Below are 23,905 nucleotides of genomic sequence, written 5' to 3'. Positions count from 1 at the left end.
ACATTTATCGGCGATTGAGACATTTATCGTCATTTTTTGGACATTTATCGTCGTTTGGACATTTTTCGACGTTTGGACATATATCGGCGCTACACCGTATTATTCTCAATCGCAACGAGATTTAAACATTTTTAGGAACAAATTACCTTTGTTGTAACTCACCCGGATCTGAATGTACTATCTTCAATAACGTTTACTATATATAGATGAAAGTGTTGAGCCCGCTCATTTCAGTAAGGCTGTTTTTTGTGCGGATTAGTTAACGCGCGTTATAAATGGATACAAACATACGTCTATGAAACAAATCATGCACTAGGCACCTTTGTCATAGTTTCTTTAATGAAGAATAAGCAATTAATAATAAGTCATAATTATATTTAGGGTAAAAGAAACTAGGATTTCATATACATATCATTTTTTGACCCAAGAAAAATATTATCAAATTTAAGCTCGCACAATTCATTGGACAGATATACGCAATTGTGGCAATATTCTAAGATCAACAAAAAATTACCCCTTATTATATATTTATAAAAAAAAACGACGTGTTTTGTTTTGTCGATTTTTTTTTTCAGTTGCAGGTTTAATTATATGAAGTTTCACCATGAAGGCCAAATAAACGGGTTATTAAATTGCATTATAAAATTATATGTGACATTTAAAGCAGCATGTCCCCAGATTCATGCCTGTTTTAACGAAAATTTAAAAATGTTTTTAAATGTAGGTACAATATTGTGAATGTAACAAAGAAAGTAATTAAGTTACACATTGCAAACTTCACGTACAATCACAGCCGAAATAAGGCGATATATCCTGCAAAATCAGTCATTAATCACGCATTATATGTAAATTACTCTTTGAATCTTTTAACTTTTCTTTAAACCTTTTATATAGTATAGTTAGTATATTTATCTCAAGTTTGATTTTCTTGAAAAATATTGGCTCATCTGGAGGCATGCAGCTTTAATTAAACAAAACTTAATTCAGCTTCAATTCAAGAGGCTTTTAAACGGGTAACAGTAACAAATTATTAATGTACCGTACAGATTCAACAATATACACATATGCTGTTTATCTACACGTTAAGATATATCTATGTCAACATAATAAGCTGCTATGCAGCGTGTTTGAACAATGATAAAAGTTCATGTGTGGATAATTTTATCAGGGATTTGAAACACCACAACACCGGTAAGAATAGTTACTATTTTAATTTTGTTTGATTATTGTTAGTTGAAATGAAATGTCACAATTTTATTACATCAACATTTTGTACACAAGCGACTTGTGGCTCAATGTAAAATTTAGATGTTTCTGTCCGTCCATTCTTACTCATTTAAAAGAATTAATGTTCTGCTAATTCGGTCACAGTGTAATACATGAATTTTGCCTCGTGTAATTTATCCCCCCACTGACAGTTCAAGTTTTGCACAAACGCATAATTATTAATTAATACTGCAAATTTATTTGATTAAATAAATAAAAGCGGAGAAGGGCCTAACTTGTGCCTAATCCATTATAATGCTATATATTAAATTTCGAAAACTATAGCTCAGCCGTACCCGTTTTTAGCTAGAGAGCTATAATTGCATGGGTGTAAGGTAATCGTAATTAACCAACTTAAACTTGAAAGTTGCTATCTACTGAATGAATTATTTGAAACTTTACTCACTTATAGTCTTATTTGAGAGCATAATAAGTGGTCACCTTTCAATGCCCATATAACTCTGCATTATTAAGCATTATTAAGGCTCTTGTACCCAGGACAGTCGAGCACGCTGTCCAACATTTTTTTTAAATTGTTTGGTAAATAATATCCTGTAACAGGCAGCAGGAGATGAAAGAACAAATTGTTAGAAATACATGTATATTTTTCCGAAAGTTCTGACAACGTCTTGTAGATCTATAGATTTATTATTCCAAATTTTTTATATCTAAATACAATGCCTTTTTGGTGAACATGTGACAGATGCGTATTTTTAATTGGTGTGATGGATGACCACCACTCTTATGGAAATATTGGTAATTACTGGTATGTTATCCAGGAAAGCGACTACCAAGAGATCTGACCGAAATGTGTTGGAATCAGCGTTAACTAATTGATTATTTAAAGCTACAAAAACAAACAAGACATTGTCAGAATTATGGAACCATAATTATCATAAAATTTACAACGTACATGTAATAAATTTGTTCAAAATATAAATAACGTTCAAATGATATCGGAGAAATTGTGTACGTTTTATCAAATACTTGTAACTAAACATTTTGACAATCATTGAAAATACGGTGAAGAAATGTGACTAGAAATGCTTGTTTTTAAGGCCTTTAATTTTGCAAAAGAAATCCAATATTGATAGTTAAATATATAATAATAATAATACTATTTAAATTCGCATTGAGATGTACATAGACTCTGCAGCATGATAAGTTCTCAAAAGTTACAATTTGAAAGTGTAATCGTACAATTACATTTCAGACATAAAATATGGTTACTTTATCAGAGCGGATGAATACACTCTACGAGTGGTCAAAAGAAGTGTCTGGCAAGTATAGATTTATGTTTTGATGAACTATATATCAGTCAATGGGATATAAATAGTCAATGATGATTTTAATATAAGATAATACAAAGTTTTTTCCACTGTGTACATGTAGGTAATTAAATATCATGAGTTGTCGATTTTTTATTTTAATGTATTGAAATGTGAAGAGACTTCATTGTATATTTACTGAGTTGAAATAGTTAAAATTTATTTCACCCATTGGTTAATGTTAAATATTTCACAGTGGTTCTATTGTCGACCGGGGCCTCGTTACAGGACAAAATGTGTGACGAAACAAAAAATTTCAATTTACATATTGCTATTGAAAAATGTCCGATGCAGATACAGAATTAGTGAATGCCAGTATCTTTATATAAACTTTGTCATACATATCACAGACTTTAAAAACTAATCAGTCTATAATGTAATGTTAGGGCTACAAAGATTTGTAAACATTATAGTATAGCCAGTGCATTATCAATCAGGTAACTTTGTTTTTTGTTCATCACAGATCCTAGGACAGAGAACTGGTTGTTGCTATTATCGCCATGGCCGATTACTTTCATCTTCTTCCTGTACTTGTTTATTGTGTGGGCGGGACCAAAATTTATGCAGAACAAGGTTCCAGTTAATTTGAAAGCGATCATCATACCCTATAATCTTGGTCTTGTAGCATTGTCTGTTTATATGTTCTATGAGGTAAGTGGTATATGCTTTACATTAAACCAAACAACATGTAAACGCACCCGACAACAGACGACACGTAAATGCACCCAACAACAGACGACATGCAAGTTCACTAAACAATATACAACATGCAAGTTCCACTTTTACAGCAGACGACATGCAAGTGCATTTAACAGCAGACGACATGCAAGTGCACTTAACAACATACGACATGTAAATGTACCCAAAACAGACGACCTGTAAATGCATCCAACAACAAACGACATGTAAGTGCACTTAACAACAGACAACAATTAGTGCAGTTCACAACAGACGACATATAAATATATGAAGAATGTAAACATTTGTAGTATGATTACAATTTCCATGTTCGCAAACAGGATACCAAAATTCGCAATTTACCTTTGATTAGCATGAGGGTCCAGAATTCTCGCTTAGTTGTCTGGGGCGTAGCATTTGTTTGTTTGCTTTGGAAATAAAGAAATATATCTGTGCCTGTTTCTTCTTCATTTTAAGACATGAAATTGAAGGTAAAGTTTGATTTTATATGTAATCATATATATGTTTATTTCATTCATTACAGTTTTTCATGTCAGCTTATCTATCAGGGTACAGTTTGAAATGTCAACCTGTTGATTATTCCAACGATCCGCTAGCTGTACGGGTACGTATATCAATTTATTCGTATTTAGTTTGATTCGGAACCGTAAGGAATCCGATAATATTTACTTATGCAGGTAACGCATGAGATAAGCAAGCACGCATGCGCGAAAATGTTATTATCGGTATTATTTGGTGCCCAAAGCCTGGAATTTCTTGTAATCTATTTTTAGTACATTTTCCCACGTCATTATTTTTAAATGCCATATATGATATTTACAGTGTGGATACGACTAAAACGCCAACCAAACGAACAAAACTCGTTCTATTGCCATAAATGTTGAAAATTTATAATAACTTAAATGCTATTAGTTTATTCTGTTCTTTAACGAATTTTCAGATGGCGGCTGTATGCTGGTGGTTTTTCTTCTCAAAAGTTATAGAACTTTTAGACACGGTATGAAAACTACTTTTGTTATTTCTTTTATATCTTTGTAAACGTAGGGACAACGTCCTTGCGAGTGTGTAGGCAAATAATACTGGTTAACTGCTTGACAGCATGCCCAGGAAGAATGCAGTACCTGAATTGTGCTCTTTTAAAGTCCCTGTGGCTAACTGCCGTGACCAAGAGTGAACACTTGAAAGTCACCACTACTATATAATCCACCAAATTAGTATATATAGTGGCAGAACAAAAATGTAGATCTCAAAGTTTTCCAGTTGACAGACTATTTGTAGTCACCCTTCTGAAATGTTCGAGTCAAGGTGCCATTGCCGCTATAGCTAGTTACAGCCAAAAAAAAGAGAAAAGTTCAATAATTATATCTCCTATATCAAGGTCATTTATGGGTGAAGGCCATGGTCTGTCTGATTAACTTAAAGGTCCATCCTAAAAGATTATTATGTTCAAGTTTGAAGAGAATCCATTCAAAAATAACAAAGGTCAAGGTCATTTATCACTGAAGGTCGAAGTTAGACTGGTCTGCTTGACGGACTTGTCCCAATGGTTGTTGTGGCCTAGTATGAAGATGAGACAAACACCAAGAACTTAAAAAGTTATGACCAATGTTAAAATTTGTGGATGACAACGCTGACATGACTGTAACAATACTTCTCCTTTTTTCCAATAACTTTAACATTGGCCATTTTTTTTTCTTAATTGCAATTGGTTGCCTTCATTTTTGGACACAAAGGCCCTTTGGACTAGACTTTAAGTTTACCGCTTATCTAAAATGTCCTTGACCTTCAAGGTTATTTGTTTTATTTTGCTATAATTGGATAAAACTTTTTATTCTTAAAACTTTTTTATACTTGGACACGACAGTCATTTAGAAAAGAGGAGACCACGTTGACCGTGACCTTTACTTATAAATGACCTTGACCTTGAACTTTTTTCATAGTGTTTTGTTATAATTGACTATAACTTTGTTACACTTTCAAAAACAACTGCATTTAGGACAAAGTTTTACTTAATTTGATACTTAACTTAATCTTAATCATACTTTCATCTTATCTCATAAATGAGCTTTTGAAATGACATGTACTATTTTTATTTGACAGGTGTTTTTCATATTGCGTAAAAAGAACGAGCAAGTATCTTTTCTACATGTCTACCACCATTGTACGATGATTATTAACTGGTATCTAGGTGCTAAATACGTGGCAGGGGGACAATGTGAGTTTACATATGAATGCATCTGCAATGATTATTATTAAGATATGATATTTCTTATTGTACTGTATGGTTTAAACCATGGTGTCGGAAGTTATTTTGCATCTTGTGATCAAACTTTTTTTTGTTGGTGTAAGATTTACACCGACACTTTTAAGATCTCATGCCAATATCAAACTGAGCACCATCCGAATAGCTCAATTGGTAGAACAGTAAATAGGGATCCCCGGACGGTGTAAGTCATTTTCGTTGTGACTGACCCTGAATCCCTTCCTACGTCCATTCGCACTGAACATAGGCACTGGCATGTACATAAGTAATTTGCAATTCTTTGCAAAAGTGAAGTACTTGTAAACGGCATGATAGTCTGCCCAGGAACGATGCGGTGGTTGAACTGTGTTCTTGTGAATTCAAAGTTGCTTACTGCGTAAACTACAAAACAAAACACCAACCCGTCCCCCTTTCTGGTGGATGAAGACCAAAGTTGACTTCGTGCATTAGTTCTGCTAAACAAATGACCACCCGCCCGTAAGGTAGTTTTCTCCTGGGTAAAATCGAAATTTTTCACCGGGGACTCGAACCCACAGCTCGACGAGGGACATTAACAAAGGAAAGGGCAGCATGAGTGGTTTACAATAATAACATAAACGACATATCAACATAATACAATATTTCAATCGTTAGACGTGCACATAGTCGTATAAAAATTAAGTGTGAAAATGTTCTACTATATTTAGAAACAATTTGCGCGTGCTATTATGTCATAATTATGTGTTCGAGAATATTGTATACGTGTCATATTTTTGTGTTTATTCTTTACAGCATTCTTTGTAGCAATGCTCAATTCATTTGTACATATATTTATGTACGCGTATTACGGGTTGGCAGCGTTTGGGCCTCACATGCAGAAGTACCTCTGGTGGAAAAGATACTTAACTCGCATGCAATTGGTAAGTAAAATATTAATGAAAAAAAATGAATTAGCTCCCCGTTTTTCAGCTAGACTTATGAGTAACATCAGTATTTATGCCTAGACCCGGCATATGTTACAGGCCAAGGGACGTCACAAGGAACATTACGTTGGTTTCACGCGGGTTAAACTGACAAAAAAATGAAAACATACAGTGTGTGTATAAGCATGCGAGTAGTTTTGTACAAATGACATTTTTTGTAAAATATTTTCCTATACACAGATTTATTTTGTTATTCACCACGATTTGATTGCTTCACACAATCTTTGAAATTCAGATGTCTAAACATGTCGTAATGGAAACCAAAATGTAGCATATCTTCTTATTCCGGTTTTTTTTTTTACTTTTTAAGAAAAGTCGAAAAACGTGATATTATATTCAGTATTCAGACAAAGCAAATATCAATCAATTTTTCCACGGATTGTAGCAATCAGCAAAGTGCAAATGTCTATAGTGAAAACAGAATTTCACAGATTCTGCTAGTAAAATGAATTAATAACACGTTGTTGGTGCTTTTAATTGTTGTCCTTTTGTTGTTTGTTTGTCGTTTTTGTTGTTGTTTTGTTGGGGTTTTTTTTGGTTTTTTGAAACTTAGAATTCTTAACAGGACCAAAAACAAACAAAAAAAGCATCATAAAATTTTACTAGTTTTGAGAAATGTGTACAGTTATTGTAATTATTTTCTCACGTTTTAAAAAACATTAATTCAAGCTTCCACATCTTAAACCTAATTAGATGGAGAATTAAATGCACTCTTAAACACCGCTGTTTTCATTTCTACCACAGATGTTGCTCAAAATACTGCATACCATTTCGTTTATTGGGCTATTATCTATGATTACATAATATTATTCATATTATTTTATTGTTCTTCCGTGGAAAATTTATTAATTTACTACTTTTAGTTATGTGTTTTAAATTCAATGAATAATTAACGATCTTCAATAAAAGATAAAAGGTAACAGAACGATAAGTGAAATAATTTATTAACTAGTAAAGCTGTTATTTTAAAGTCACGCATAGATCTATGCAGATTTGTTAAAGAAATTTGAAAATGAAGTATATTTATAAGATATTTATACTTGATATATTGTACAATTTTTTATATTCAACAATCCAATGGTTTCTGTGCATGTTTAATGCAAATTTACTTGGGGCGTGCCCATGGCAAAGACTCGGTGGTTAAGGCCACTTCCTCCACACCACCGTGGATTCGAATCCCAGCACGCACTTTGGTTTCTTACATGCGAGGGAGTGTTTTATCGGTGGTTTTACTCAATGGCCCACTTTTACTTGAAATAATGTAAGCTGTGCACTTCATGAAATCTGCTCTCCCACCATGTGGCGTTGACGATGTGAGTGTAAATTTTAACTCTATCAAAATATGTTTTGTTAATCAGGTTATATACTCTTTATTTCAGGCCCAGTTTCTGGCGTTTGTGCTACACACTGGTTATAACCTGCTGATAGATTGTGACTTTCCAAGGGGATTCAATATCGCGGTGTTTCTGTACGCTATATCTTTAATAGCGCTCTTTGGTAACTTCTACTATAGGACATATACAAACAAAAAAGCTCACACTCAGTGAAAATACGGAAGAGATTAACAAATACAGTTTTAAGCAGGGTTTGTTACGATTGGATTCATTTAAATTTACGGGCATATTGAACATATTTAATTGCAACAACTCAGCGGCTATGAATACGAGTAGTCTCTTTTCGCTTTATTTGTGTTTATTGTCCGCCTTGTTTCGCTTTCACTTAAGGAAGCATCTGATGTTTAAAGTTAAAAAAATCAGCAGATTACTAGTTAATAGGTAATTGAAGTTTAAATGATTATTCTTGTATAAAAAAACTGCGACGACAGATATATATGAATAGAGACATAGACATGCATGGACGAATAATAGCACGCGAGCACGCACCGTTGTTGCACATTCTTTATCCCCCGCCCCGAAATAGGGAGACATATAGTCTTTGTAGCGTCCGTTTGTCCGTCTATTCTTGCGGCCTATAATATTGATATTACATGGACATTCTCTGTTAAATCTATTTCAAGAATCGTCCGTAGGATTATTGAAACTATATAATATTTTTACCGTTAATAAATTTCATAAAAAAATATTTCATATTAAGTTATATATTTTATCCTTTAAAACAAACAATTGCATCATTCATATACTATCATTCACAGTTAAAACTGATGATTGAAATAAATACATGTACATTGTGGACTGGTGATCTATTTTATTACGACCTCTGTTTTTTATTATTATTAAAGTCATCCCAGTAATAACCAAAGCTTTAAGAAGTAAATGTTGTTTTGTGCTGATGATTTTTATGCTCCCCGAAAAATTTTGGGGGAGCATAAAGTCGGCGCCTTGTCCGTCTGTCCGTCCGTTGCATAACTTGAAAACCCTTGGAGATAATTTGTTGAAACTTCATACAGTGGTAGAGGGCATTGAGGGGGAGTGCATTGTCAAAGAACCATAACTCTATTTTGCCCGGTTTTTGAATTATCTCCCCTTATAGAAAAATCTTGTCCGGGGCATAACTCTAAAACTATAAGAGATATCAACATGAAACTTTGTAGGTGATAAGATCTCAATGGGTAGATGTGCAGTGCATAAGAACAATAACTCTTTTTGTCCTAATTTTGGAGTTATTGCCCTTTGTTAATTTTAACACTTTGAACTTTGTCCGGAACATAACTCTAAAACTATAAGAGATATCAAGATGAAACATTGTAGGTAGATAGATCTCATTGAGTAGAGGTGCAGTGCAAAAGAACTCTTGTAAGCCTCATTTTTGAATTATCTCCCCTTTTAGAAAAATCTTGTCCGGGGCATAGCTGTAAAACTATAAGAGATATCAACATGAAACTTTGTAGGTAGATATATCTCAATGGGTAGATTTGCAGTGCACAAGAATCATAACTCTGCCTTGCCTAATTCTGGAGTTATTGCCCTTTGTTTATTTTTACTTTTTGAAGTTGTCTAGGTCATAACTCGGAAATCATAAGAGATATCATCAAGAAACTTTGTAGGTTGATAGATCAAATTGATTAGAAGTGCATTGCAAAGAACAGTAACTCTGCCTTGCCTAATTTTGGAATTATTGCACTTTGAACTTTTTCCAGGGACATAACTCTGAAACTACAAGAGGTGTACTTTCCTGTGTCCAAAACCTATTCGGGGGGCATTACCCGGCTCAAACCGGGCTCTTGTTTTAAAATTGGCTAACGTTGACAATATTAGAAAAGTTGTGCAGTGAGTGTTGTTTGATAAAGTTACAACAGACTTATTTGCTGTTTTTATAAAAGACATTTATCATAAGTATTATTTTTGAATAAAAGGTTGTAAAAATATATATTTAACCTGTGTTTGTTGATAAAATTGAGTCTTCTTTACCATCGTAGTGAATGTCTCACCATTGCACGTGGGGAGTGTCCGTGGATGAGTGGTTACGGTTGTTGACTTCAAAGCACTTGCCCCTTACCGCTTAAGGTTTGAATCTCAACGAGGATTTTGGATTCTTCCTTGTGATAAATCTATCCAGCTTGCTTACGGAACTTCGGCGGTTCTACTGCCCGTTCGGGTCTGAAATAATGCTCGGAAGGGCGCCTGAAGTCTACCTCCACCATTAAAGCGGGGAAATTGCCTTATGACATATATTGTGATGGTGCGACGTAAAACTTAACAAAAAAAACAGTATGTTCTATAGTTATTACTATTACAAACTTAGTCTTAAACAACTATTTGTGCAATTCATTTGCAATGATTATTAAAAAACTATATATCTAATCTCATTTTTCATTCATAAAAGACAATTTTTGAAATATCATAAATTGCACCATCTTGATAAAAATGATAAGCATATAATTCACAATTAGATTCTTTACGTCTCCAGGCCCCTTATTGTACGATTTTGGGACAGAAAATCGACCCTATACCGCTCTGTTGCACCGTTTACAGCCAAGTTCATAAATACTTTTCGTGTCAGCTGTATTCTTTGACCGCAACACCATTTACAGCTTACACCGAATACAACAGCTTACAGTTAGCTGTATACGTCCATTTCTCCCCCAAATCCGTATATATTCACCATATTCCCGTTTAAAGAATGAAGGTATAACTTCCTAAAGCAGGAGACAGATCAAGTTCCCCTTTTCTTCAAAATCGACGCAAAATTCCTTACATTTGAAACCCTAGTCTAGTCTCGTATTATCTCTCGATTTTTCAACAGCACTGGCCAACCGGAATAAGAGGAAGTGTCATTTAAAGAACGGACGACTAACGTACGCCCGACGATGTGTGATCCAAACGCTCACACTTATTTTTTGTGCTTGGTGAGTTGAAAAGGGATCCTGCAACACTTATTAGCTGTAACTTTTATACTAGCATGTGCTATAATGAAATGCCCCTTCAACATTAAACATCTAATGTAACTTTGAATTAAATGTGTTTTCTGGTCTGGTTTTGAAGAGAAGTTTAATTTACGTCTTGAACTATCTTAAGCCACATGTAACCAAGTAACATCCGAACTCTTCTTTGTATCAGTTGTACTTCAGAAATAGCATTGAATATCATTAACAGCGCTATCGGCATTGCGTAACGACACTTTATTATTAATTTATTACACATAGTATAAGTTACAATAAAGGATGTGTTAGTCAGTAGCGCACGTTCACAATAAGGGCGGTAATAGGTGTGATATAACTCGTATTAAAACCTCATATTACAATTTATCTGTTACAAAATTACAAATAGATTCAAATTAGTTATTATGACCTTATGATACTTTTTGCCAGAGTTTACACAAAGTTCAAATAATGTAACAGAAACACTAGTAGATAGCCTAATTAAAGTTCCCAATGTAATAATGATATTGACAAGTTTTCCACACGTATATTCTTCATATACATGTAATTTACGATCACAAGCGGAAACCCATTTGGAGGAGTTTTTATCATTCGAAACTATAAGGCGTGGTATATAAACACGTCGATGCATTTTTTATCATTTGTGCTTTGAACAGATGGTATGCTTTAACTAGTTAATCACCGGACTGCCCAGCAGGTCTGAATTACATCACAAGTGCAAATCGTTTTACCTGAAGATTGGATCATCTTTGGAGAAGTAATAAATCGACTCGAATATAAGTGATAAATCATGATGATGGTTTTTGTACAAATTATAATTTGCACACTCTGTTTTATTAAGAACATTAGTTCAGATGAAATAGAGTCTGCAGTAGAGAACGTTTGTGGTGGTGTAAACAGTTGTTCTTCAAAGAGAAATGATCCTTTAGTTTCGGACTCCTGTTGTCGACCATGCGAGTGTGAAGACATTTGCTTTGAAAAAGGTACATGTTGTCATGATAAACAAGACAGTGAGCCTGAACACATTACGAAGCAAGTTTGTTTACCGTCGGTTTCATATGCAAAAACAATCGCCGAAACTCGCCGATTTCCAAATTATTTTGTGCGTTCCAAATGCCCGGAAGGTTATCCAAGAAACCTTACAAGAAAGAAATGCGAAGAACAAAGGCCAGAATCTATTTTGGATGCACCATTTGTATCTTCAAAGGATGGCAGCATCATATATAAGAATAGACATTGCGCTGCGTGTTTTGGTGAAATTGATACGATTTCATGGAATATTGAAATTGACTGGTTTTGCATGAAACAGAGTTTCTTTACTGACGGATTTGAAATGTCGATGAATCAAACATATCTGACGCAAATCTTGTTGACAAGGTGCACTCTTTCATTCAAGCGGCCAAAAATTACGAGTTGGAAATCAACTGTTTGTTTCCAAAGTAATCAAGTAGTTTCATCATGTGCAAATGCCGACACTTCCGTTTTTCAGGGTACTCGTGCTGCATACCACGAACTGAGTGTAAAGTGCGAAACCGATAGAAGTAAGTTATTTTTTTATGTTTTACTATTACCACGGTTTATGTTCCTCATTGAAGGTGATCATTTGTGACATAATCAGTTGAGTTAACACAAACACAAAACTTTGCCAGGTCTTTATTGTCTAAGAATAGATTATGATATAGTAACCAAAAACTTCAAATACGCTTTCATATAGAAAACAATTAAAGCAAACGTTTTTATAGATGACAACAAAAACCACCAAACGCTTTATGTTCTTGATGTATTATACAGATATCACCCGAGCCGTTAGGTATATTAAATTTTTTTATCTTGGCTGGTAATATACATATATCACTCCAAAGCCAAAATTATAATTTTATAACCCTTCCCCTGCCGAGTTAAGACGATTTTAAAATAAATCATTTCTACTTCAAATGAAACGTCGAATAAGATTCACTTTAGGGTACCCCTTCTTCACTACATGACGTCATATAAATACATGACGTATTTTCTTTCGAACCTAACGAATGTAAACAAGAGAAAAGGAATAGTCTATTAAACGCACTTTTTTGGAATTAATATCAAACTTTCACAAGGTCATATTTGTTTTCAATACTGATGAGAATAAGTATGATTACTCTGTTTTGGTAAATATTTATCATTTGACAGTTAAAAAGTGCTTGTAAATCGGAATTTACATCGCGTAAAATCAAACCGTACGCGCATCGCCACAGAGCATGTTGTTTAGAACATGGGGTACCAAACGGGGAAATTTAGTGTGTGTATTACCCCGTCTGGCTCGGTAATATCATTTCTTTCGGGTGATCAATATCCAATCAAAAAGGCGGAAAAAAATCTGGAAGTGTAATAAAAAGTATATTGATGATATTAAATGAGTATAATGAGTAGAATAAAATTATATGCGAAAAACAACGAAGAATTCTGTTGTTTAATAGACAAAGGCGGTTGAAATATAGTAAAATAGAGAAAATATAAATCCCCAAAGAAAACCCAACACGGAAAAATAGAAAATAAACCATACATTGAAATAAATCAAAATGTTCATCAATTAAAATTGTTAAAAAACCACACATTTTGTCATATTGCAGTGCCGTTCTGTTTATAATTCGTTAAACGAATAAAGCAATGCGCGGTTTGATTGTTGTTGTTTAATTTATTTTTTTTTTTTTTTTGGGGGGGGGGGGTTGTTATTTTGGCGGGGGTGCGACCAGGAGTGAATATGTGACCTCCTCTCGAGACTTACTCGGGAGGATGACCCATTGATGAGCCGCTATTATCATTATTATTATTGGGGGTGTCAGATTTATCCATTTAAACGGGTACGGTCGGTTATGAAATTCAATAAACTATAACCTAGGTTAGTTTTTTGACAAAGAGGCGAAAAAGTTTTAAATTGTTTCTAAATTTGACCTTAGTTTTTATAATGAGAAACGACAATTTTGTTTGCAGTTAAGTTGCACACAATTGTGCATATTCATTGTATTGAGAAAAACAAGTCTTTCTTTTTATCATTTTTAGATGCACTGACAGTTTTCAGTGCAATTGGATTTCATCAGTACGCAAATGTATATTGCTTTTTGTGTAACAAAGGTAATGCTCGGTGGATATGCGATATGGACGAGCCAATGAAAATTACAAGTAGCCTTTTATTCCTTCTGAAAATTGACCCAATAGTAGATGAAATATCAGATAACAGACGTACATGTACCCAATATGAGTATTATGACAGTTACTTTGTAAGTATACTACCAGTATATATCAGAAACTTTTTAATCATTTTATTTCTTTTTCACTACCTAATGTTTTGGGACAAAGTCCATCTGAGAACGGTTGTACTTCCTGTAAAATTTACAGGGAAGAACCGAATATTAGCAGGAATTTTATTGGTATTTTAAACAATACAAACATGCATACCGAAAGACACCAAATAAAAGAAATCCGGAACTTTTAGGTACACTAGATTATGTTCTGTGTTCGTGATACATGTATATAATATTATTATTGATGTGTTCAATTTATTTAAATTCTAAAATTTCCATATATTTTTACATATTAATAAAGCATATATTAATGTGTACATGAATAAGTGTAAGGTACACTTAAGGAAACACGACAGTTCCATTTAGAAACATATCTCTTGCAGTTTCCCAGATCCAAAAATTAAATGCTATTACAAAACTTCGAAATAACCTATGCAAGTAAAAACACTTTTACCTCGTCCGAGAATCTTTTCAAAGATTCTTCTTGTTTGTATTGAATTCTGTTTGTAACCTTTTTCAGCGCATATGCAGGATCCTTCTCTGTCCAAATTTTCACTTGGCCAGGCGCGGGAAATGCGAGTCTCTTATCATCCGGGGATCAAGCAAACTCAACTATATATTTCATTTCAAAATATCGTCTGCAGATCCAACAGCACAAACAGAAAATGAAACACACGAATTCGCACGGGCGTTACCAAACATTTTTCGACATGATTTGAAACTTCAGAATTGCCTTATATGCAGCTCTATGGTGTTGAGCGAGAAACGTAATACATTTAAACGGTCAGAAATAGTGATATACATGAGTATCAGTTTCACTACAACGCCGAGATGTCGAGAGGAGCAAATTATGTCACCAGCCGCCACACTGCAAGGTAACCAGAAGATTAATAAATATAAATCTATTAAATGGAAACAAGTGGAATACAAAACAGAATACATCGCTTCTTCGGAAACGTTTAGAAAACTTACTCAAAATACCACCAAAATATCCAAACAATATCAGTCATCATGTATTTCTTTTCCCTCCTCAAAGTTGGAAAATTGTCCCAAGATTGTTCTCACATCTGATGAGTTTAGTGAAATTGCAAATAAAAATGACATTAGCTCGGTGCACGTAAACAAACTAAACGCTGACGATGCAATTGAAATATGTGTCGACGACTTTGAAGCCATTACCACTGCAAACATCTGTAGTAGTGTCAGCACTGATATCATTTTCGTCATTTTTTCAGCACTTGTAGGGTTTGTATTATCAACATTTACAATTTGTTAGGTTTTTAGACAAACCGACACTGTCAAGGCAAGGAGTGCCGAATTTGTATATGATTTCAGGCATTAGCAGGCACTCGTATTGTGTCATCAACCTTCCGTAATCTAGCTTTAAAGAGCCTTTATATGGAGAAGTCCAAGAGCGTTGTCAAGATTCAAGCACAAAGCAGTGAATGGCAAGTAATTTCTACTTGGCCTTACATTTCTCATAAAATAAAATACTTACGTATAACAAAATCATTGTATAACTAAAGAAATAATGCCAAGAGAAAAAATAACTCGAGAATTCTATTTAATGAAACGATCCTTATTTTACAAATTTGATGTGAAGTTAATTCAGTGCTTTGATCAGCGCACGTCAAGGTTTCTTTTTCATGAACCACGTGACATTTTGTGACACAAAGTTATTTTTATATGCCTCGCAAACCTGCAAGTCTCAGAGTCGACTGTTTTTGTTAGATCTACTCCCACAAATACACAATATTCAAGTCTGGAAATGCAAGAAAATATTAATTTGATATTTCCGTGTTAAATATTTCAACATATATTTCCTGGACAAAGCAGGTCACTTTCGTTGTGATTGATTATAAAATACTTCTACGGTCATTTGCTGCTCCGGTATGTACAGAAGTAATATTAGTTCTTGGCTGAATTGATGGCTCTAATACTTGTTAACTGCTTGACAGCATTTCTAGCAACGATTATCCGGCAATTAAACTCCACTCTGGTGAATTCAAGGTGGCTTGCAGTCGTGATCCGGAAATCCACCATCTTGTTTTACGTTTTAAAAGGATGGATGAATACTGCAAGTTTGTAATCGATCGATCGAACACTTACGATAGGAATAGTTTACAAATTTAGTAATTATATAATTATTATGAGTGCTCGAATGAAAGAGTGAGTGTGCGTTTGTACGTTTTTTTTCTGATTATAACGTCGATTTCATCAAAAATTTTGGTCATATCCACCATCGTCATACCTCAATGGTTATTCCACTATCGTCATGCGTCAGTGGTTAATTCACCTTCGTCATACCTCAGTCATCCATCCACATTGGTCATATCTCAGTGATCATTCCACCTTGATCATATCTGAGTGGTCAATCCACCTTGGTCATATGTCAGTGGTCAATCCACCTTGGTTATATCTCAGTGATCAATCCACCTTGGTCATATCTCAGTGGTCAATCCACCTTGGTCATATCTCAGTGGTCAATCCACCTTGGTCATACCTCAGTGATCAATCCACCTTGGTCATATCTCAGTGGTCAACCCGCCTTGGTCATATCTCAGTGGTGAATCCACCTTGGTCATATATATCTCAGTGGTCAATCCACTTTTGTTATATCTCAGTGGTCAATCCACCCTGGTCATACCTCAGTGATCAATCCACATTGGTCATATCTTAGTGGTCAAACCACCTTGGTCATATCTCAGTGGTGAACCCGCCTTGGTCATATATATCTCAGTGGTCAATCCACTTTTCTTATATCTCAGTGGTCAATCCACCTTGTCAAATCTCAGTGGTCTATCCACCATGGTCATACCTCAGTGGCCAATCCACTTTGGTCATATCTCATTGGTCAATCCACCTTGGTCGATTGTCACTTGTCTAATCGAAAAAAAAGCACATGACTAATTTATATCTTTAATAATTTTGTCAGTTGAAAAGCTAGTAAACTGAAACCCAAACCGTGTGGTAAAAACATTGCCTTAATGAATGGGCATATTAAAGAATTACAAAATAACAAACAAACCCCTTTACTTCTAGAAAAAAGCCATTTTGTCAAGTTTGAAACCAATTATCTCGCTTGAACCAATGTGCAACCACTACACGTTCTGCCCCTTGGAATCCGGTGAAAATTTATTTCTGTTCTATGAATCGCAGATGCGACATTATATAAGACTATTGCACGTTTTCTCGATCTTGCACTTAAATATAGACGCCAATTCAGTGCATGAAACATATACAACATTAAAATAGTAAAAATATAATGTAACATATCCGATGATCTACGAAATTCTCTTTATATTTTTTAATACTTTTATATGATGTCTACCAATGTTCATATTACAATATACTATGTATACATATGATCATCTTGATGTATTTTCTATGGCTATGTCATGTTTGTTGTATTATGTTGTATTTTGGGCCGAAGACCTATGTTACAAGAAATAAACTCTTCTTTTCTTACTCTACTTACTTACATATTCAATGGATTATAAAAACGGGAATAAAATCGCCTTCATTAGGTTGCTAGGCTGTGTTATGTAAAATTATTAACATATATAATTGTCGGGGTGATAGTGGATATGACCAACCCTTCAACTGACATATTACTCCTTGGTTGCGTCTTCATGTAATACACCACTTCGGGGGTTAACAGTATCAATTAGACAGTAAATCAGTGCCCCTGGATGGCGTGATATACAACTTACAACATTCTACCCTTACACCGCCTGCCTTAAGCCAATCGGAATGGAGATTTTACTACCACATGATAACAAAATGGACGGCAAAATACCTCAAGAAGGGTCGCCTACGAGACACGCGACCCGCCTTGATTTTTGACGGGTTACCCATACATTTGTATATAGAATCGATATAACGTGTATAACGTTAGAAACAAGTGTGTAGGCTCCTGCAGGGTAAACAATATTCGGTATATTTGTTTTACAGAAGAAACATTAGCTATGGTGGCTGATTTGGTACACGTTGTGCGTTGCGTTGTCGATGGCGACAACACAACCTATATCGTTATCGCCTTTTTGCGACAATGTGACATCGCAACAACACGTCGCACGACAGGACGACAAGACAAAATGTTCGACAACGCGTCTTTTCGCGCTTTGTCGTGCTGTCGCTAGCGACAACAGGACGCACTTAAATGTTCTAAATCCGCCACCATAATTAGCTGGTATTGTTCCACCGTCGGAGTACGGCGGCCGAACCATTAACATTTCATGTTTTGTTACATGTTAATCAATCGTGGGTATCCGACGATGTATTGTTCAGGAAGAAGTCTTTTTTAACGTACAACAAAATAACCCGGCTTAACGGTGATTCCTAGGATTTTAGAAAATGCTTATGATAGTGAACAATACTGGTCAATAATTGTATGATATTCAAATATTAAATATATCCTATCCGCCCTGAAATCTTTCTCATAGAAAACAGTTTTTTGTTGTTTTTGTCACGTCCATGTAACTGATATTATTCATGTTCTTGATTTTATCCACGTTAATTTTAGTTTATCGTTTTACACAGTACATTACATGGGCACTTTATATGGGTCTTAACTGCAAGGGTTAATTGCAAATACAACTTTTTCAATCAGTGTTTTTCTGATTGAACGTTTTTATAAGGACATAAACGCTGGTTAAATCACAATTGTTATCAGTTTGATTGTTTTGTTCTATGTATGCTTATCACGCTTTATGTTTTATCGATTGGCCAGGTGATGTCTAAAGGTACATTTTACTGCAAGAGAACATTTTTTTAACGAAGTCATGCAAAATTGGTAATACGCACGCACACACAAACACACACGCACACACACATACACGCACACACACACGCACACATACACGCACGTGCGCGTGCGCGCACACACACATATATACATTTCTCATCACCAATATAAATCATTTTTGGATTCATTCTTATCAATCTATCCTCGTTTTCATGTCCATGGAGTGTTCTTATTTGGAACTGGTTGTTGAAATTTTAACAAAAGATATTCCAATAATCTTGAAAAGTTTTCAAAATTTTATGTCAACGCTGATAAGTCAAAAATAAATGTTCTTAAATGACGACGATGTGCAATAAATTTAATTTACGCCATCAGTGCAGTAATGTATGTTTTGTAGAAATGTACTTAAAGGTCCATTATGCTTTAGATTAACTTAAATTAAGCTTAAATTATTTTTTTATTCAAAAGCTTTTTAATTTTATAGTATTTTTATAGTATTCAAAAAATTACGCATTAGCCAATAATATGAACCATCTCGTTCATGTATTGCTTTTAAAGACAGTAATAGCAAATAAGTATTTTGTATGGAAGTCAAACTATTTCTTTTAGGTTACCTTTACGGCAAAAAATTTCACATTTATCACTACTTTCTTTAGATAACAAGCATCTAACATTCATATAAATCACTACCTAAATATATATAAAAAAAAAATCATGTTTGCCCTTTCTCTTACAGTAAAAATTTGTTTCTGAGGCTTAGTGTGCCTTAAAAATTACAATTTGTCCATTAGGGTTTGAATCCCGCAAGAGACTTTGGATATTTTCATGGTTCATCAGACTAATATAATACATGATATCCCGTACAAAAACTGACTGTCTGCAAGGTACAACGATTACTCCAAAATTAATATCAGAGTTAAATATTAACAGGCCTTTTATTTTTATACTAAAATATATTTAAACATTATGCATCAATCGACAAGTTGTGACTTATTCAATTTGCTGCTTCTGTACTTAATATTGTCGTACGCAGTATTGAAAACATTCAACAAAATATTTTTTATTCCGGTTTATATATAACTTGCCCAGAGTCATTGTTATGGAAAAAAACTGTTGATAATAAATGAACAGGATTTATTGCTCAGGTTAAAGAACTGTTATGCCAGGATGCTGGACTAAACAAATTCAGTGCTTTCAGCGCTTTGATTTATAGTTATAATTATTTCAGTGTTCCCTCCGTGACCATTGTTGTTTACTTTCATAAATAAATTAATGTAGTGTACTTACACGAAATTGGTACCGTGGATTTCCAACGGTGAACTTTGATACATTGCGAGATATTTGATGGATCTTGTTAAAAATTATTTAGGATGTGCTAATATCCCTCACACCAGTTAACACTTGCAGATGTGACCATAGTTTCTAATTTCCGATAATTAATATCACGGATTTATATTACAATAAATCCGTGTTAAGTATAGGATAGATCATGAGTACCAGTTGGATGTGAGATTTATCAACGAGCGAAGCGAGTTGATAAATCTCACATCCAACTGGTACGAGCGATCTATCTGACTTAGACCACAGGTAGTTTTCTCTGTTTAAGGTGAAGATTTTACATGCGTAATCGATTTTTTTTCTCCGACAATGACATAGGGACATCCAAATATTTCTTACTCAATCTATTTGGCCTTATTGTAGGCAAAAAAAAGCACGAGAAAATGGCATAATTCATGTTCTTTCATAAGTTACTGTATACACAATGTTATGAATGATAGATTTCACATTCCATCACAAAGGTGCAGTAAGAAGAAATTTGGGAAGAATTTAACATTTCTGAATGTGATTACATTACAATTTTGCAAGTTGAGAGATTTTGTTGTTATTCCTGTTGATTCTTCATTTAAATGATTAAATGACATAACAACGTACACAGCGCTTGAATATGAAGTCAAGAAGCAAAACTGCTTACCGAAAACTACTCTTAGACAGAAATCATGGGCGATGGCTGCTTTTCTCAAGAGTGGGCTCTTGGAGAAACGGGCAGGTAACTTTCATTTAACGTTTTCTTTAATGCTTAAACAACCCTAGGGTTCAGGATATTGATTGGTTGTCCGGCTGAAGTTAAAATATTTTACTTGACATATAGATTCGTGTTTTTGTTGTATGCTTTATATACATCCTGCATTGTCTTTCTTACCTCATTCATGAACTAAAAAAATATTTCAAACGTTCCTCTGAAGCCTTAAAGCATAACATTGCCTTAGCGTTGCAAACGCAGTCCAGTCACCGTTCGGAAACTCCACCCCCTGCCCACCAGTGGAATCCCCTCATCCCAAACCGAAAATGAATGTACATCTACAGTGTCTGCTATTAAGAGTGAGCCGGGCATAATGCACAAGGCAGTCAGTGCCTAAAATATTAGCACAAAAGCGGTCGTAAAATGTGGATACATATATATAGATTTAAATAGATTGATAAACGCATTTCATTTCATTATTGCTTGTTTTTTCTTATTTACAAATACAGTAACTATTCTTGTAAAATGATGAACTGACGAAATAAATTGGTCAAAGGACTATTGCTAACTGTTAATTTTTAAGAAGGGGATTACACTATAAACTTTACTATATACATGTACATATAAATTTTCCCCGCATTAAGCGTGCACATAACGGGGTTTTTCTTTCAGTTGAAAACAAACATGATAGTTATATCAAACACTTTACTGTGATGTGTGGGATATATCAAACACTTTTAAACTACTCTGATTGGCCGAGAGAAAACAGCTGTGGTCTAAGGTCTAATATCGAGTTATCTTCACCCGTGCAGTGAGACATTAACACTAAGTATTGTAATTTCGTTTGAATATAAACAATATTGGTGTTTCATATTTCTTATGTCAGATATAATATACAATATAATGAATGTGTAAAAATATTTACAGGGATCAGGGGTGCATTATATGAATTACATATACTTCGTGCCATGTCAATGATGGGATTATACTCCAACAGAACTATTAATATGAAGGAAGTGAGTGTATGTATCTATATTTAAGTGTGCTCATTGAAAGGAGCTGATGTCTAGATAGACATGTTATTCGTGAAAATTTTCTTTTCTTTTTCGTCTTTGGGTTTTACGTCGTACCAACACAGTATGGTCATATGGCAACTTTCCAGCTTTACTGGTGGCGGAAGAGGAAGACATCATATGCTCTTCTGTGCATTATACAAGGCACAAACCATAGGTGTTCGGCGCGTTGATGAAGTTAATTGAATAAAAGGCATATACCTAATATTAAAACATGTTTAAAATGACAAATACTATAGTTTACATGATTTTGAAAGGTAGGAGGGTTGTAGAGTGCGTGAGGGGATGGGGGGGGGGGTGGTCCGGGGGTATTGAACAATCAACGCGCCGAACACCTATGGCACAAACAGGCACATGAGTAGAACCAAAATAAGCTGACTGGATAGCTTTCTCACATGAAAGAATCCGTAGCCGCTTGCACGGCTCGAACCTACAGCTGTGAGAGGCAAGTGGTTTGAAGCCAAAGACCTTAACCACTTAGCCCTGCCAGTATGTGTCGAAGTCAAAACAAAAACTCCACAACTATATTATTTTAATTTTACAGTTTAAAGAAGGAAAAGCAACAATGAATATTTATAAAAAAATTACCCGTATATAAGCTTCATGGCATATTAAATGGAATTCTTAGTCTTAAACAAGTGTCTCCTTCTTTGTCAGTCTTAATTTAATTTCATGGTATTTACAAACTTATAAATATTGACTTCACGTTGGTTTGTATTTACATTATAGTTGATTATCACTGCATCATTTATTTTTGCTGAAGCACGCCAACAGGTTCATTTTACTGTGTATGTAATTCAAAACAAGTGTTTTAACACTACAATCGGGGCATTTATAATCCGCACGGTTGTTAATTACTTGTCAAATTGTTCAATTACTCATCATTTGATAGAAATGTTTATATATATAAGTTTGATTTTTTAATTGTTAACTCACCTGGAGGCATGCACCTGTAAATCTTAACAAACATTAAAAAAAAATTAGCCCCATGAATATCAGTATCATGAATATAATCTTGTGATTATATAAGTCACTTAACCATACATGTAATATGTAATCCTGTGATATAAGTCATGTGACCAAAAATGTTGTGATATCAGTCACGTGACTATCTACTTTCCCGTCATATTGTAAATATATGCAAACAATGAATAGCTGGTATCATTTTGGTATCTGTTATCTAACATTTTTTTGAAAGTCAGTGAGTTGACGCAGTGCCGGTATTGTTCTTTGCTGATGGATATTAAATTAAGAGATGCATTCGTCATCTCGTAAACTCAAATCAGTGAGTGACATATGAATACTCTCTCGGCGGCCTTGGTGAAGACAAGAAAAGCCACTTTTTGGCCTAATGTGTAATTCATGCACACGTGACATTTCATCTAGTAAATGAAGTTTATCCATACTTTTGCTTTCTGAAATTGACGACAACACCATCAATTTTGGATGATTTGCAAAGCAAAATAAACACGCGGAATGTCTCATATGCAAGTTACAGTTACGGCCCTTTGATACTCTCAATAACTGTGACTCCTCATCCTTGGGTTCTTCCTCCTTTACCGGAGAATCTACTTTGTCTTCAAACGACGTCTGCTTTTCCGGAACAGCTTTTAGGTTATTCAAGTCATTTATATTGTGGTTGTCATTCTGATTATTAGAGTTTATAAATTCGTTTTCTTTTTTAATGTGTACATAGTCTCTTTCGTACTTTATAAAAGGTACATGGGCGCCCTTTCTATCGCGTAGTCTGCCTCTTTCGCCGCCGAATTGATTCTCGTCTATACATTTACAGTGGCATTTTTCAAATATCATCATTTTAAAACACCTACAAGCTCTTGCTAAAAGCTCCTTTCTAAACAAGATGTAAACCCAGGGGTCCATGATTTGATTTAAGGAGGCAAGTCTCAGTGCATGAAGGTCAGCTTTC

General features: G+C 34.5%; 1 protein-coding gene across 1 annotated transcript; it reads left to right on the top strand.

Moving 5' to 3' along the window:
- The first annotated feature begins 702 nt into the window (after positions 1 to 702).
- LOC132751699 (elongation of very long chain fatty acids protein 4-like) lies at positions 703 to 9,845 on the top strand. Its single transcript, XM_060741915.1, has 8 exons — positions 703 to 1,191; positions 2,480 to 2,546; positions 3,058 to 3,245; positions 3,817 to 3,897; positions 4,234 to 4,290; positions 5,394 to 5,508; positions 6,328 to 6,455; positions 7,898 to 9,845. The coding sequence occupies exons 2-8, from the start codon at positions 2,489 to 2,491 to the stop codon at positions 8,063 to 8,065; spliced, it is 795 nt and encodes a 264-aa protein (XP_060597898.1). The 5' UTR covers positions 703 to 1,191; positions 2,480 to 2,488; the 3' UTR covers positions 8,066 to 9,845.
- The last annotated feature ends 14,060 nt before the right edge of the window (positions 9,846 to 23,905 follow it).

Source organism: Ruditapes philippinarum, unplaced genomic scaffold (assembly GCF_026571515.1).
Source record: "Ruditapes philippinarum isolate M1 unplaced genomic scaffold, ASM2657151v2 ctg2549_1_1_1_1, whole genome shotgun sequence".
NCBI classification, from domain to species: domain Eukaryota; kingdom Metazoa; phylum Mollusca; class Bivalvia; order Venerida; family Veneridae; genus Ruditapes; species Ruditapes philippinarum.
Note: the sequence above shows the minus strand (reverse complement) of the source record. Positions and strands in the feature narration are given on the sequence as shown.